Source organism: Elephas maximus, chromosome 4, assembly GCF_024166365.1.
Source record: "Elephas maximus indicus isolate mEleMax1 chromosome 4, mEleMax1 primary haplotype, whole genome shotgun sequence".
Taxonomy (NCBI): Eukaryota; Metazoa; Chordata; class Mammalia; order Proboscidea; family Elephantidae; genus Elephas; species Elephas maximus.
Window position 1 is genome coordinate 28,276,586 of NC_064822.1, and position 16,972 is coordinate 28,293,557.

Below are 16,972 nucleotides of genomic sequence, written 5' to 3' on the forward strand. Positions count from 1 at the left end.
AAATAATGTAATAAGCTCCTTCCAACTAGTCTAAATTCTTCAATGAAAACCATATACAGCTTAAAAGTTATTAGAAAATTGTAGGCAGTTTTAATAAAACCACTTCAAGAATATAATTTGGCTGTAAAGCCAATACAATATGCTCTAAAATAATATTTCTATTGAGTTAAATAAAAATTCACCTGTAAATCCTGTAAGAGCACACTCATATTCACAACACTTGAACTAAAAAACAAACAGGCCTTTCCATTTCAAACACAGGGTAACTCAAAAGTTCACTTTGAAGGGGACTGGGTTTTTCACTTAATTTTGCTTTTGATACCAAGCATAATTATAGTTACACAGAATTTGAGGTTTGTTATTTGCTTATTTAACAAAATACTGCTGTTCTAAAATGTTTCATTAGTCATAGTGATAGTAATATTTAAAAAAGAATATGAAAACGCATGGCACATTTTTAAAGGTTATAATCATTTAAATTTTGATTTGTATCTGTATGTCTACAATTCTCTACTCTTAGTTTTAAAAAAGACCATTTTATGTGTGGTCAATCTGGAGCATAATTAAGGGCATCTTAATGAAGTTTCAACTCACGTAGGCAATAATATGGTTTACCAACAGCCAAACTGCATTTCTTTATCGAAGACAAATGATACTATCAAGAGATAAAGATAATCCTTCAATTATCTTCGATTTTAGCTTGCAAATTAAAGTACGTCCCGGGAGCTAAAGGCACAGAGTTACTCACATCTAACAGAACAACCAACCATTGACTCATTACTTATTTTCAACTTAATAACTGATTGGCAACTCTCAAATGAGCTGTTTTCAATCCTGATAGTTCTTTATTTTCTTTAAAACATTTGCTATGTGTTGCTAATTTGCACTAGGTGTCATCATGAGAATAACCAAAATCAGATAAACGTGACAAAAGATCGACAAAGTGTTTCACACCCTTGAATTATACCAAGTCAAGGAGGAAAAAGTGTTGCATAAAGAGACTACTAAAATGCTACTTAGACTCTTGCAATAAAAAGAGCTATGCATTCATATCAAGACAGCTATCATCTCACTTCCAACTTCTTCCCCTCAAGAACAATTTGAATCTCTTTGGCATCCAAAGTCTCATAGGTTAGTAAAGCTTCTGCTAGATTCTTATGCTCTTTTGCATGAGTTTTCAAGATATGTTTTGCTCGCTCGTATGAGTCCTGAAAGAGAAAAGCAGATACGTAAGCAGCAGAAAAGTTAGGGGAAATAAAAATCATAGTCAATAGGAAAAGAAGTAAAACTTTTATGTACCCTAAAAAATGTGTAATCTGTTATTAATTAAAGATAAAGGCATTTAAACGCTTGGTACCAAAGATAAAGCTTTCATACTTTCAAATGTTCTATTTTTAACCTTACATCGATCACATTCATAGGTAACAATTGAGACCTCTTAGACAAAAAAGCTACTTTTAGAAATAGAAGCATATATTGTACTTACCTGCTTTTTAATGTAAGACCTACAAAAATAGAAATCTATTTCTCTACTCAATATATATGGTAAAAAAGACAGGTAGCAGGCTCCTTTGACTACTTGAGATTTTATCAATTTACTCCATTTAAAACCGCCAGAAGAGACTTACCTTTCCATCCTTTTACTTGGTAACCCACTCATTGACCCATTTCTGACAACTTTAACAGCATTATTATAGATGATCCTCGTTTCTATATACCTGATTTTTTCACAACCCACCTTAAATTAGTCAAACACTTCAACTGCCTTTCAAAAAATGAGTCTGGATTACTTATCAGCCCATGAGTAACAGTACTACTAACGGTTCATTTCTGACAACGTCTCAACCTTTCTCTAAACAATGTCTACGCCACCATCTGAATATCTAACCTGCACTTCCACCTTTATAAAACTGGGTGGAATTGGCAAAATAATTCTATTATGAAATCATTCTGCATCCCACTTTGAAATGTGGCGTCTGGGGTCTTAAATGCTAACAAGCGGCCATCTAAGATGCATCAATTGGTCTCAACTCACCTGGAACAAAGGAAAATGAAGAACACCAAGGCCACACGACAACTAAGAGCCCAAGAGACAGAAAGGGCCACATGAACCAGAGACCTACATCATCCTGAGACCAGAAGAACTAGTTGGTGCCTGGCCACAATCGATGACTGCCCTGACAGGGAGCACAACAGAGGACCCCTGAGAGAGCAGGAGATCAGTGGGATACAGACCCCAAATTCTCATAAAAAGACCAAACTTAATGGTCTGACTGAGACTAGAGCAATCCCGGCGGCCATGGTCCCCAGACCTTCTGTTGGCACAGGACAGGAACCATCCCCGAAGACAACTCATCAGGCATGAAAGGGACTGGACAGTGGGTAGGAGAGAGATGCTGGTGAAGAGAGGGCTAATTATATCAGGTGGACACTGGAGATTGTGTTGGCAACTCTTGTCTGGAGGGGGGATGGGAGGATAGAGAGAGAGAGAAGCCGGCAAGGAGAGACTGAAAGGGCTGACTCAAGAGGGGGAGAGCAAGTGGGAGTAGGGAGTGAGATGTATATAAACTTATACGTGACAGACTGATTGGATTTGTAAACGTTCACTTGAAGCTTAATAAAAGTTAATAAAAAAAAAAAAAAACTGGGTGGAAAAGGTAAAAACAAATTTACCAACAGCAAGAAGCATATGTCAAATAAATATAATTATTAAAACCAGAATTAGATATTCTGAACATGTCTTTATGTTAAACTGTGAAATAATGAAGAAAATATATAAACTACATCATGGAATATTAACATTATAGCTAAAACTCAAGGTAAATTAGGAATCTAAAAACCTTTTTTACTCCCCTTGAATGAAAACTGTGTTTTACAATATACTTGTTTTATAGACTACTATTAAGTTTTTATTCTTTTGAATTTCATATACATTTGAACCTAAGATGTTACTAACTGGTAATCAACTCTCCTTAGTAACAATGAAGTTTGCCACCTAGTGGGAAAAACAGCACCTACTGCCTTTCCAATCTATCCTTGAAAAGGAAAAGGATCCAATTTTTGCTATTATTTTTGAGTTTTCAGAATCTGTATTCTAGCCAAGAATAAGTACTTCCTGTGCTGGAGTTCTAGAGTATCTACGATCGTTTACATATAATGACATAAACAGTGAGGGAAAGAAAATGAAGATTCTGGGGAGGCAAACAGACCTCTTCTTCTGAAACACCTTCTTAATTTTTCCATTACACAAACTTTCTATATCCCTAACTACTCCAAGCATTCCTTCTACCTCCTTGAGTTAATAAAATCCTGCTCTCTTGTGTGGGGACTGCTTTCCATGAACCCTCTCAAAACCAAACAAAAAACCCATTGTCATCAAGTTAACTTTGACTTGTGGAGACCCCATGTGTTACAGAGTAGAACAGCTCTATAGGGTTTTCTTGGCTCAAATCTTTATGGAAAGGTGTACTGGTGGTGCAACAGTTAAGCACTCAGCTGCTAACAGAAAGGCTGGTGGTTCAAATTTACCCAGTGATCTGCTCCTATAAAGACTACAGTCAAGAAAATGCTATGGGGCCAGTTCTGCTCTGTCACATGGGGTTGCTGTGAGTCAAAATCAATTCATGGCAACTAACAACGATCTTTATGGAAACAGGTTGCCAGGCCTTTCTTCCGTGGTGCCACTGGGTGGGTTTGAACCACCAATTTTTTGGTTAGTAGGCAAAGGCAAACTACTTGCATTTGCCAACAGTGGTTATTTGTCCCCTCTTATCCCAGATACTTCATGGTAAACAGGTGAGTTCTTTGTTCCCATCTCCACTTCCAGACCATTTCTAGGAGGCGGGGCCAAGATGGCTAACTAGGTAGAAGCTACCTCGGATCACTCTTGCAACAAAGACTCAGAAAAACAAGTGAATTGATCACATACATGACAATCTATGAACCCTGACCATCAAACACAGATCTTAAGAGTTGACCTGAGTGACAGAGACTGAGAACGAACAACCACAGGGAAGCAGCGACTGTTTTCGGAGCCTGGAGCCAGTGTCCCAGTCAGAAAACCTTGGCGCTGGGCTTTGGACTGGGCACAGGAGAGCTCAGCACGGCATCCTGAGACGGCGCAAACACGGGGCACAGCCCTAGCTCCCTGAAGTGACCCCAGGGGAAGCCCAGCCAGTGCACGCAGGCAGCGCAGTGATGCGGCTGACAGGAGAAGTCACTGGGAGGCAGCGACTGGTTTTGGAGCCGGGAGTGTGGCATCCCAGCCGGGGAACCTTGGTGCTGGGTTTTGGACTGGGAGAAGAGGAACTAACCATGGCTTCTGAGACAGCGCAAGCACGGGACGGGATGTGGGCCTGACCCTCAGGGGCAATGTCTACCCAGCCAGCGCACACAGTCGACACGCCCTCCTCGGGAATCTCAGATAAAACAGTCATCCCAAGCAAGATAAGTAACTTTGTCTATATTCCGGGGTGCTACTCTCTCCTATTTATCTGAACCCTCCCCTCCCCTTCCCAGGTGGCTTCATTAACATTGGAATTTCCTGAACCAGAGAGTGAACTGTGCTTTTTCTTTCTTTTTTTTTTTTTTTTTGGTCTTTTCCTAACCCATTCTCCTGGCCTGAGAGAAGCAGCTACAAAAAACCCAGGGACCAAAAATCCTTCCCTAATTGGACTAAAAATACAGAACCAGCTCCAGCCAAGCATATGTGATCCAGAGTCTTGGGCTTTCATCCCTACAGGGAACAAGGTGGCTATTATAATGCAAAGGCATTTCTGATAGGGATCTGACTGTAATTGTTTTAGTGGATTACTGGAAAGACAAGTTTGCCAGGTCTGATATCTCTGCTTATTCAACAGGGCTCTCACTGACCCACAACAGGGAACTGAGGGCTGAAGCTCCCCCCAGACCACCTAGCCTCCTGCCTTAGGGGTCTAAGGAGGGTGACACCTACCAATCTGTAGAGGTACATGCATTGGGTGCCTAAGGTACAGCTGCAGAGCCCACCCACCAAAGTGCTTTAGGAATAGAGGCACACCTACCTCACTGGTACTTGGGGGAAGCCTGTCAACATCCTGCCCGCTCCCCCGCCCAACGGAGTGTGAACCCCTGCTGCGACTAGAATCTGGTGCACACAACTATCACCACTACTCCTCTAGGTGGATAGGTGACAGTCTGCACCACACACTTGATGACCCAAAATCAGATTCTACTCAAGAATAGTGAATGGCCTCTTAGGCTTATATATCTGGTAACAGCCCAAACCAGCTGGTAATAGGACATAAGTGATTCAAGGGCTACAACAATCAAGACAGCACAACCTAGTAGCCCATTTACATATATTGAAAGAAAACAAAACAAGACTCAGTGAGCAAATATAGAGTAAATCACTACAATATCTTAGTGATGGCTCGGAGACAGCAGTCGATATCAAACCACATAAAGAAGCAGACCGTGATTGCTTCTACAACTCCCCAAACTAAAGAATCAAAATCTTTCCCAAATGAAGATACAATCCTGGAATTGCCAGATGCAGAATATAAAAAACTAATTTACAGAATGCTTCAAGACATCAGACCATTTCTACCCTATCCTCTTGTATAAAGCACTAGTCCTTTGAGATCCATACCAGTTAACTATATCCCTACCCACCCTCCTTCATTGTGTCATCTAACAAATACTCTAACACACTCCTCATTCACTAAAGGTTTCTGGCACTCAACTCGGTCTTCCTTTTCCATCCTGAGTCTGCCTTCATGGATGGATAACTTCAACATCCACACAGAACATACATCTAACCTCTCCACTAAGCTCGAGAATCCACTATCTCCCAACTTGAAATATTCAAAGGCACCTCAAATTCAACATGTAGAAAAATGAACTCATGATCTACTTACTTCTCAGTCTTAGCTTCCAGTGTTCTCTCTCTCAATGAATGGTACAACCAACTATATAGTTGCATGAAGCAGAAATCTAGAAATCAGCATTAACTGCTCTCTCATTCCACACACCCAAACCATCACAAAGACACTGATTCTACTACCTCAGGCTCTTGAACCCTTTCAAGTTTCCTCATTTCTACTTTCACTACCTCAATCCAAGCATCCATAACGTCATGCTTGTATTACTCAAGTAGCCTACTGATCTCAACGAAGCTACTCTTACACATTCCTTTATGCTCTTTTGGACACTGCAACCAAAGGGGCCTTTGTATTCTGTATTCCCAAAATATACACACTGCTGGGCATAATGCAAATAATCAATATTTGCTGAATAAATAAATGACAGAATGGGAAAACAAGAGACAGAGAGACTCAAGAAACAACATTCCCCATTCTAAAACCTCTTATGGTTTTGCAGCGAAAGCAGAATGGAATTCTTTTAGTCACAGAGATAAACTGGTCTTAGCCATGGACAGCATTAAAATTTGCTCCACAACCAGGGGTTCTCTAATAACATACTTAAATCATGTTTGAAATGGTGTACCTATTATCTTTATCATATATAGTGGCATTTCTTATGAACAGAAAGCCTACATTTATTATCATTTTATAAATATTCAATTATTTAGTCACATTCTATCTAAATGAATTAAAAAAACATACAAAATATTATCATTACCCTTAGAAGGATTCTTATTTCTTGTTCAATAGCAGATTGAGTTTCTGGACTCAGTTTTCCTGTATCATTGTAGGTCATAACTCCAAGCTAAAAACAAAGGGAAGGAAGTATTCAACAGAAAACCCCAAAAGCACTAATAAGGGTAACAGAAAGTACTATCCTACATATTAAAAAAAGACCTGTTGCCTTCAAGTTGATTCCGACTCATAGCGACCCTATAGGACAGAGTAGAACTGCCTCATAGGGTTTCCAAGGACCACCTCGTGGATTCAAACTGCCAACCTTTTGGTTAGCTGCCATAGCACTTAACCACTATGCCACCAGGGTTTCCATTGTACATATAAGGAAACAAATACCATGAGCGGGAAGATGAAATTCAATATAAAAATGAATGTCTTCAGGGCAAAGAATTTTCATCATTCTTCTAAAAATATAAAGACTAAGATTAAAATAGTTAAAGTATGAGCAAGACAGAAAATTACAGTCACTTAGAGTCAGGTTCTGAGTAGCTTCTTAGACAGTCTTGAAAGGTCTTCCAAGTTCAGAAGTCCACAATTCAGATACAGAATTGGTGCATGGAGTCACAGTGATAAGGTGGGAACAGGAAACATACGGAAAGGGGAAGCAGAGCTCAGCAAGTAGGCACTTTTATGCCATATGAAAAGGCTAAAGAATGTATTTTCTTTTATCAGTTTGGTTGGCTCATGAGGTAATAACTGTTACTTTCTGGGCAGCTAGAATCCAAAAAGAAAGCCACCTTTCTCTTCCTCAGAGAATAAAACTTAGAACAATGCTTATAATAAACTTTTCAAATCCATTTGAAATGAGACAAAGGAAAAAGGTTTATAATGAGAAACCCCTCTGACAAAGAGGCAACTGGCAGAGCATCATAGCACAAACATCTGATATATAAGAAGAATTAAAATTAGCTATTTACCTTTTCACTCATTCCAAATTTGGTAACCATTCGCTTTGCTATTTTAGTTGCATTATCAAAATCACTGGAAGCCCCTAAGATAAAAGAATATACATAGAATTCAACTAAAAAAAATACACTTAAATCAGCAAACACAATCTGAACTAAAGCCATTCTGTACAGTCAACCTGTTGTAATATGGTCAGTTCCAAATATGAGCTCCTCTGCCACTCTTCCTCCCATACTGACATCCATTTGTGCAAGTAGCTGGGCTCTCGTTTCATTCCATCTGTCATTTTCAGGCAACAGAGACACCTAGACAATCGAAAAATAATCAGATAAAAACCAAAAAAAAGAAATTAGAGTTCTGAAATAGGTTACAAAACATAATTATTTAGCTCTCACTACAGTACTGAATACCATGGTGCTAAAACCCCAAAGACATTTAATGGAGATGGTCATCAGGTAACGGATGATAAAACCAGCAATTCATAAAGAAAAATTCTTTATAAAGCAAAAGTGTATTTCACAAATAACAGGTGGATAATGCTGCAATACAACTGCTTTATTCCCAGTTGCCCAAAAATGTTAAGCAGGTCTATAAGTAGAAAGACACAGTATGAGAACAGAACATGTACTAAATATGAACGACCTTAGAAAACCTACTGAACTACTCATTATGACACATAATTTTTTCGTCTAGGGGAGAATAGGAATTAGATATTTAAGAATTTCAGTTTCTATCATTCCTGGATTAAATTTTGCAATACAAATATCCAAGCACTAACCAGGCCCGACCCTGCTTAGCTTCTGAGATCAGATGAGATCGGGCGTGTTCAGGGTGGTATGGCCGTAGACAACCCTGGTGGCATAGTAGTTAAGTGCTAGAGCTGCTAACCGAGAGGTCGGCAGTTCGAATCCACCAGGTGCTCCTTGGAAACTCTATGGGGCAGTTCTGCTCTGTTCTATAGGGTCACTATGAGTTGGAATCGACTTGACGGCAATGGGTTTGGTTTGTTTTGGAAACCCTGCTGGCGTAGCAGTTAAGTGCTACGGCTGCTAACCAAAGGGTCGGCAGTTTGAATCCGCCAGGCGCTCCTTGGAAACTCTGTGGGGGCAGTTCTACTCTGTCCTGTAGGGTCACTATGAGTCAGAACTGACTCGACAGCACTGGGTTTTTGGGTTTTAATGCAAATATATGATAACAGAATTATAATAAAAAAATTCCTTTTGAGCACATAAATTTCACAAGTGTCTCTGATTTCAAGAAATAGAGGAAATATCAAAAACTTAAGTTGATGAGTTTTCTTTAAAAATGTTTTAATCAGTAATTCCCAACATAAACTACACTTGCTACACTTCCTACATTTGTTCTTTTCAGAAAGCGAAGAAAAAACTACAAAACTCTTACGTGTCCAAGTGTTGGGCCTCGTGGCATGATCGTGGCTTTGTTGATAGGCATTGCGTCCTTAGTGTAATATGCAATGATAGCATGGCCAGATTCATGATATGCAGTGATGGTTTTGTTCTTGTTATCAATTTCCACACTTCTACGTTCAGGGCCTGAAGATAAACATTTGAGTAAAATGATGCATTAGAAAGGATTTAAATGAAAGAAGCCCATTTCCCTTAAAAATCAATGTTAGAGTAACATGACTTAATCTTATTAATAAATATCCTGACAACAACATTTTCTTTAAAAAAAAAAAAAAAAGAGAATTCACTCTAGAACACAAGCAAACCCTAATGTTTTTTTCAATAAAAAACCAAAATTGTCAAAAATCGTCATCCTCGTCCTTATGTCAAAAGGGAAAGCTTAATTCTAATACTAAAAAATAAACTTCCAATTTAATATGAATGTCATAATTAACCTGTTGTGAAGTCAATCCAAAATTAAATGCTGAGAAGAAATAAAATTCACTCTCCTTTTATTGGCAATACAGGACAAGAGGAAATGCATGGATCTTTCCATACCCTCTGTAATCACATAAGCTACTGGAATATATTTGCTCTGTAAGAGGCCAAATTGTACTGATATCTTCAAGTTTCCACGCCTTCCTTTTTTATTGTTCTCTCTCTTCAGGAGGAAGAAAGGTCTTCTAAGACAAATCTAACGAATGTGCTATAAAACTGAGTTCTACATGGCTGACAAGATGGGCTATTGTGAATAAAATAAGTGTTAATGCTTATTGGTGTTTGACTTTCAAATTGGGAATTTGTAAAAGTATTCAGTACAAACCTTGAATACCCAGAGACTGAAGTTTTAGAGTAAGATTATATTCAACAAAGCCACAGGTTTCAACTGCCTGGATCTGCATAATGACAATATTAAGGCAGACAAACAAAAAAAACCTACCCATTAGAATTTTATCTTTGGAAAACTCTAGTTCCTTCATGGTAACCATTTCTTTTCCATCAACAGCTGCTTTTAATGCAGCTTGGTTCACAAGATTCTCCAGTTCCGCTCCAGAAAAGCCAACAGTACCTCGAGCTATGATTTCTGGATCAACAGCTATGTAAAAAAGAGAACACACAGTCTAAAACAGAACCCAAGGGTGGTAGTTTTTTTTGCTTAATAAAGACAGTAAAATAATTAATACTTGATTCTGAAGGATGTTAACAGAAAGTGCTTCACCATGTAAAGAACTCACAATCCCAAGGAAAAAAGAAAAGAACTATTCTGAACTATAATTCAAAATATTTATTTTAATAAAAGGTCAACAATAAACTTTTACTAAAATTCTCAGAGGAGGTGAAAGCCAATTAAATAGTTTTGTAAAAAAACAAAGAAACATAGAATTGCCCAAATATGAAACATAAACCTTTAAATACGGCTTTATTGTTTTTTATTTTATGAGCCTAACCACAAACTGAAAAAGCAAACTCACAGACAAGAATCTGCTCTATGAATTCCATCTTGAAATGTTTTGAACATAAAAGCTTCTCTCAAGATTAGCGTTAGAGAAAATATATATGGTTTTCTGAACTCATTCAGCTATCTTTGAAAATACTGCAGCTTTAATAGTTTTGTTTATTATCAAAGGTTTTGTTTACTACCAAAGTGGGTCCATAATTATAATGTTTTTATAATTTGCTTTTCCCACCTTTAGGTCCAAACTGGCTATATCAAGAACTACTATTTCTGGAGCATTTTCTGTTATTTTACATTATTCTTCAAAAACATTCTTATGTATATTCATCTTGAAATCTATGACCTTTCTGAATAAAGAAAGCTTTCTTTGGAATTAAGGTTCAAAATGATAGAATTTCCTGGGTACAAAATAATTAAGGAATGAACTTTTTTTTTTTAATGGACATATAAACCAACTGGTATTTTAAACATTTATTAAGTAAGGAACACAAACAGGGTGGATGGATATTTTATAATGTTTGCACTATAAAATTAGACTTACACTGATCAAACTTTATTTTGTTGAGATACCATTTCAAAATTTCTGTCCGACCTTTTACATCTGGCCTTGGAACTGTAACTTGCATGTCAAAACGACCAGGACGTATTAAGGCACTAAATGAAGAACACACACACAAAATATAAATAAATAAGCTATTTATGGTGAAGTTCAAGTTCAACAGGACTGACTCTATAAAGAGATGATGGTAAGACATTAGCTCGAAGCCAGAGAGTAGACGGCCAACCATCTGTCAGTGGAGGCTTGTGTGTTGCTATGCTGTGGAAGAGGTTTCAGCTGAGCTTTTGACTAAAGCAAACTAAAAAGAAAGCCCTGGCAATTTACTTCTGAAAATCTGCCAATGAAAACTTTATGGGTCACAACGGTCCAGTCCTGTTGTGTATGGGAGCTATCGTGAATCAGGAGATCCCTGACTCCATGGCAGCTAACAACCGAGGCCAGAAGTTTTGAACACAAACGTTCAGAGAGTTTCCTTTAAAACATGGCTCAAATAACAGCCATAATAACCTGAAGGTAAAATAAACATTCACGTGGATCTATGTTTGCATCTACGTAACAAACACCCTCAGAAACAAAAGCATGTGAGGAGGTCCACCAAGGAACAAACGAGTTAATAGTAGTCTATTATGAGAGCTACAAGGAGCCCTGGTGGTGCAGCCGGTAACTGTTTGGCTGCTAACCAAAGGTGAGTATAAGAATCTACCAGCCACTCTGGGGGAGAAAGATGTGGCAGTCTGCTTCCGTAAAGACTACACAGCCTTGGAAACCCTATGGGGCAGTTCTACCTGTAATACGGGGTCATTATAATGCAGGATCAACTTGATGGCAACGTGTTTGTTTTTACGAGCATTACATGCCCATCTCAACTGTTAAGTGCAAAATGTTATACTAGAATCTTAGGCAAAGACAACTACTAGATTAAATAAAAATACGAGTAACTTATTAGTCTATAATAAAAACAATAGCACTTTAATACAAATTTTAATTTAAAGATAATTTTAACACTGCAGCAAATTTTATTTAAAAAATGCTCTCCACCAAAAATAAATTTTTGAAATATTTAAGAAAAGTTATCAAAGTCTTTTTTAGTTTTATTGAGATATAATTAACATGTCAAAGAGTCACTCATTTAAAGTGTACAATTCAGAAGTTTTCATTACGTTCAGAGTTGTACACTCTACTCAGTTGTTTATCATTAACCTTCTTAACAGCCAAGAACAGGAATTGATATTTTTATGTCCAAAAGAATAAGACATTTCTAATTGTTTTTAAAAAGTAACAAAATGCTAGGCTAGTACAGTTCAATAAACTGCTAACAATGAATCACCAAAACATCTGTGATTACGGGCCTTCGCAATACTTATTGTACTTTAGAAGAGATGAATTAACATAAAAGGCTTGGGCATAAATGAATATAAAATATATCTGACTCATTTTAGAATACTTTCATCGCCCCAAAAATATCCATTAGCAGTCACGCTCCATTCTCCCCAGATCCTGGCAACCACTAATCTATGTTCTGTCTCCATGAATTTGTCTATTGTGGACATTCCATATAAATGGAATCATAAAATATGTGATCTTTTGTGACTGGCTCTTTCTCTTGGTATAGTATTTTCAAGATTCATCCACACTGTAGCATACTTCAGTACTTTACAAAAATCTTTTACTACTTACTTATCTAATGCTTCTGGGAAGTTTGTGGCTCCTATGATGATAACACCTTCATTGGGTTTAAAACTATTAAAAAATTAAAAAGAGAACTTTTAAAAAAATTGCTCATTAAAGCACAGCACACAAACACTCTACTCGAAGTTGTTTATCATCATTAACCTTCATAATAGCCAAGAACAGGATATGTCCAAGAGAATAAGACATCTCTAATTGTTTTTAAAAAGTAACAAAATGCTAGGCTAGTGCAGTTCAATAAAACTGCTAACAATGAATCACCAAAACATCTGTGATTACAGGCCTTCACAATACTTATTCTACTTTAGAAGAGATGAATTAGCACAAAAAGCTTGGGCATAAATGAATATAAAATAAACCCAACTCGTTTTTGGAAAACTAATTTTAAGTCTACCAATTCCAATTTTTTTGCTCCTATACTTTTAATTTGGTTCTATAATGTCTTCTAGGACTTCATGATACATTTCTGATCCATTCGAATTAACCCCACCATTTGCTTTTTGTATTATGAAAACTCATGCAAGCCTTAAATCTATTGCAGTAGTCACAAATTATGTAGGAACCAGTATCCTCCTGTTACTTCTTCAAATAGACTACTAGCCTCAGCTTGAATCACTGCTTCCTGGTGATATGTATAATAAATGAGACAAGAGGTGCTATGGACTGAATCCTGTCCCCCAAAAACATGTTGTAAATCCTAAGTCCTATGCCTCTAGTTATAATCCCATTTGGGAATGGGTTGTCTTTGTTATGTTAATGAAGCAGGATTAGTGTAGGATGTATCTTGAGTCCATCTCTTTTGAGATATAAGGGAGATTAAACAAGCGAGCAGCGCAGAGATGAGGGAAGACAGAGACCATTTCACATGAAGATCGACCGGGGGCAGAAATTCAGAGACACAGACCTTCCTCCACAGCCAGCAGAGAGAGAAAGCCTTCTCCTAGAGCTGGCACCCTGAATTTGGGCTTTTAGTCTCCTAACTGTGAGAAAATAAACTTGTTTGTTAAAGCCACCCACTTGTGGTATTTCTGTTATAGCAGCACTAGATAACTAAGACAATAGGTAAATGGCACAAATTAAATAAAGGAGCTAATACATCAAATACCCAAAGTCATGGCAACAACAGAGTACTGAGAGAAAAGCTCGCCTTGATTTCTCGACTGATGTACTTACTCTGTTACCTACATAACACTTTTCATATATGTAGAATGTTTTCAAATGCTTTTGGAAGCAATTGCTTACATATACCAAATGCTGGGAGGTATCTGTTACTAATTCTAAACAATTGTTCAAATAAGATAAATTTTAACTTAAAAAAAAAAAAAAATTCAGAAGACGCAGGACCAAGATGGTGAACTAGTCAGAGGCTTCCATTGATCCCTCTTACAACAAAGACCCAAAAAAACAAGTGAATTGATTATATATATGACAAGTTAGGAACCTTGAGCCAAAAAAAGGCAAAATCAAGGAATCGGTCTGAGTGAGAGAGAGAGACAGTGCAGAAGGAGCGACATGTTGCCACGCCCACACAGCGGCTCAGCTCTGATTCCTTGGTGCGTTCCTTGGTGTGAAGACAGTGGGGCTCATGGTAGTTTCCTGAGACATGGCAGCTTCAGAGAAAGAAGGCAAGCAGAGTGCCATACCCATGACCCTGTGGCATTTATACAGCAGAGCTGGCTGTGGTGTTTAGGGAAAGAAGGCAAGTGTAGGACACAGCCCTAACCCTTTGGGGCAATCTCGGCAGAGACCCAGCCAGTACACACAGGCTACACAAGCCCTCGGCACAAGATAAGTGATTTTGTCTCATTTACTGCAGAGCTCCTTTTTTGAAAGAATTCGCTCCTATCTATCTGATCCCTCCTCCCTCTGCCCCAGCCAGCTTCATTAGCAGTTGATTTTCCTGGGCTTGAGATATGACCTGCTGCACTCCCTGAGCCACTCCCCTGTCCTTGGAAAAGGAACAAATTAATAAACGGGAAAAATACTCTGCCGACTCCCCTAATCTGGAAGCTCAGAGCAGAAGTGATCCAGTGCAGGCACAAGTGATCCACAGACTTTGTCTTTCACCCCTGCATGGATCTAGGTGGCTATTATATTGCAAGGGTGAATCTACTTGAGGTCTAACTGTAAATGTTTTAGCTGTACGGGGGAGAGGCAGGTTTTCGAGGTCTGGTACCGTTCTGCCTATTAAACAGGGCCTTTTTTTTTTACCTACCCACAGCAGGGGCCTGAGGACTGGAGGCTCCATCCACGCTACCTAGCCACCTGGGAAAGGGGTCCAAGGATAGTGGTACCTACCAGTCCTTGCATGTGTAAGCATTGGGTGCCTAAGGTACAGCTGCAGAACCCATCCACCAGAGCGCTCTACAGAACAGAGACACTCCTTCCTCACAGACACTTGGGGGAAGGCTGTCACCCTCCTGCCTTCCTCAGAGTGTGACCCCCTGCTGCTACCAAAAACCAGTGCATACACCCATCACTACTGCTCCTCTAAGATAGTAGGAGAGAGCCTACACCACACACTAGGTGACCGACTATCAGGACACCTGAGCTGAATCTATACAAGAATAGTGAATGGACTCACAGACTCACAGGCTCATATACCTGGCAACGGGTTTGGCAATCTGGTAACAGGACATTACTGCTTCAAAGGCTCCAATAATCAAGTTAGTTCACTCTAGTAGCCTATCTGGGTATATGGAAACAAAACAAAGCAAGACTCTAGGACATAGTGAGCAAACATAAAATAAATGCAGTAACTTATAGGTGACTCAGAGACAACAGTCTATATCAAACCACATAAAGAAGCAGACCATGATTGCTTCAACAAACTCCCAAAACAGAGAATCAAGGACTTTCCTGGATGAAGATGTTCTTGGAATTACCAGATATACAATACAAAAGACTAACATACAGAACTATTCAAGACATCAGGAATGAGATCAGGCAACACACACAAAAAGCCAAGGAACACACAGATAAAGCTGTTGAAGAAATTTAAAAAATTATTCAAGAACATAATGAAAAATTTAATAAACCGCAAGAATGCACAGAGAGATAACAATCAGAAATTCAGAAGATTAACAATAAAATTATAGAATTAGATCACTCAATAGAAAGTCCGAGGAGCAGAATTGAGGAAGTGGAATGCAGAATTTGAAAGAATGAAAACACTTGGCAACATTATATTTGAAGAAAAATCAAATTAAACAATTAAAAAAAATGAAGAAACCCTAAGAATCATGTGGGACTCTATCAAGAAGCATAACTTGCGAGTAACTGGATACCAGAACAGGGAAGGATGACAGAAAAGAGAGAGAGAATTGTTGAAGGTTTTTGGCAGAAGACTTCCGACATCGTGAAAAGGATATCTACCCAAGATGCTCATTGAACACTATACAAGGTAGATTCCAAAAGAAAGTTATCAAGACATATTATAATGAAACTTGCCAAAACCAAAGATAAAGAGAAAATTTTAAGAGCAGCCAGGGATAAGTGAAAAGCCACCTACAAAGGAGACTCAGTAAGTTCGGACTACTTGGTAGAAACCATGCAGGCAAGAAGGCAGTGGGATGACTTATACAAACTGTTGAAGGAGATAAAGTGCTAGCCAAGAATCATGTATCTGGCAAAACTGTCTCTCAAATATGAAGGGGAAATTAAGACATTTACAGATAAACAGAAGCTTAAAGAATTTGCAAAAACCAAACCAAAACTATAAGAAATACTACAGGGAATTCTCTGGTTAGAAAATGAATAATATGAAATATGAACTCAACACTAGAACACAGAACAGAGCAACTAGATATCAACTCAGAAAGGGAAATCACAAAAATAAATCAGGATAAAAAAACGTTCAAAACAGGGAATCAGTGATGTCATTATGTAAAAATGACATTAAATTAATAAAAAGGGACTAAATAAAGTAGGCATAGATCTTCCATATAGAGAGGAGATCAAGGCGATATAGGTAGATACAAGTTAGGTTTAAACTTAGAAAAATAGGGGTAAGTATTAAGGTAACCGCAAAGAAGACTAACAATCCTACACTTCAAAATAAAAAACAAGATGAACATAAAGACTCAGCAAAAACAAATTTGACCACAATGAAAAAGAGGAACACACAATTTACAAAGAAAAACTTCTCAGCACAAAAAAGTGGAAGACAGAAACTATCAACAACACACACAAAAAAAGCATCAAAATGACAGCGCTAAACTCATACCTATCTATAATCACACTGAATGTAAATGGACTAAATGCACCAATAAAGAGAAAGAGAGTTGCAGAACTGATAAAAAACATGATTCGGCCA

At 38.1% G+C, this 16,972-nt stretch overlaps 1 protein-coding gene across 1 annotated transcript in view; it reads right to left on the reverse strand.

Annotated features, from left to right (window-relative positions):
* Window positions 1-823: 823 nt before the first annotated feature.
* YME1L1 (YME1 like 1 ATPase) overlaps window positions 824-16,972 on the reverse strand; it is a 49,060-nt gene continuing 32,911 nt past the window's right edge. The window contains exons 12-19 of the mRNA XM_049881778.1: window positions 12,646-12,708; window positions 10,951-11,063; window positions 9,894-10,049; window positions 8,949-9,100; window positions 7,726-7,852; window positions 7,559-7,632; window positions 6,622-6,708; window positions 824-1,208 (exon numbers count right to left, since the gene is read on the reverse strand). Coding sequence (XP_049737735.1) covers window positions 1,065-1,208; window positions 6,622-6,708; window positions 7,559-7,632; window positions 7,726-7,852; window positions 8,949-9,100; window positions 9,894-10,049; window positions 10,951-11,063; window positions 12,646-12,708 — 916 coding nt within the window. The 3' untranslated portion in view covers window positions 824-1,064. The remainder of the gene's footprint in view (window positions 1,209-6,621; window positions 6,709-7,558; window positions 7,633-7,725; window positions 7,853-8,948; window positions 9,101-9,893; window positions 10,050-10,950; window positions 11,064-12,645; window positions 12,709-16,972) is intronic.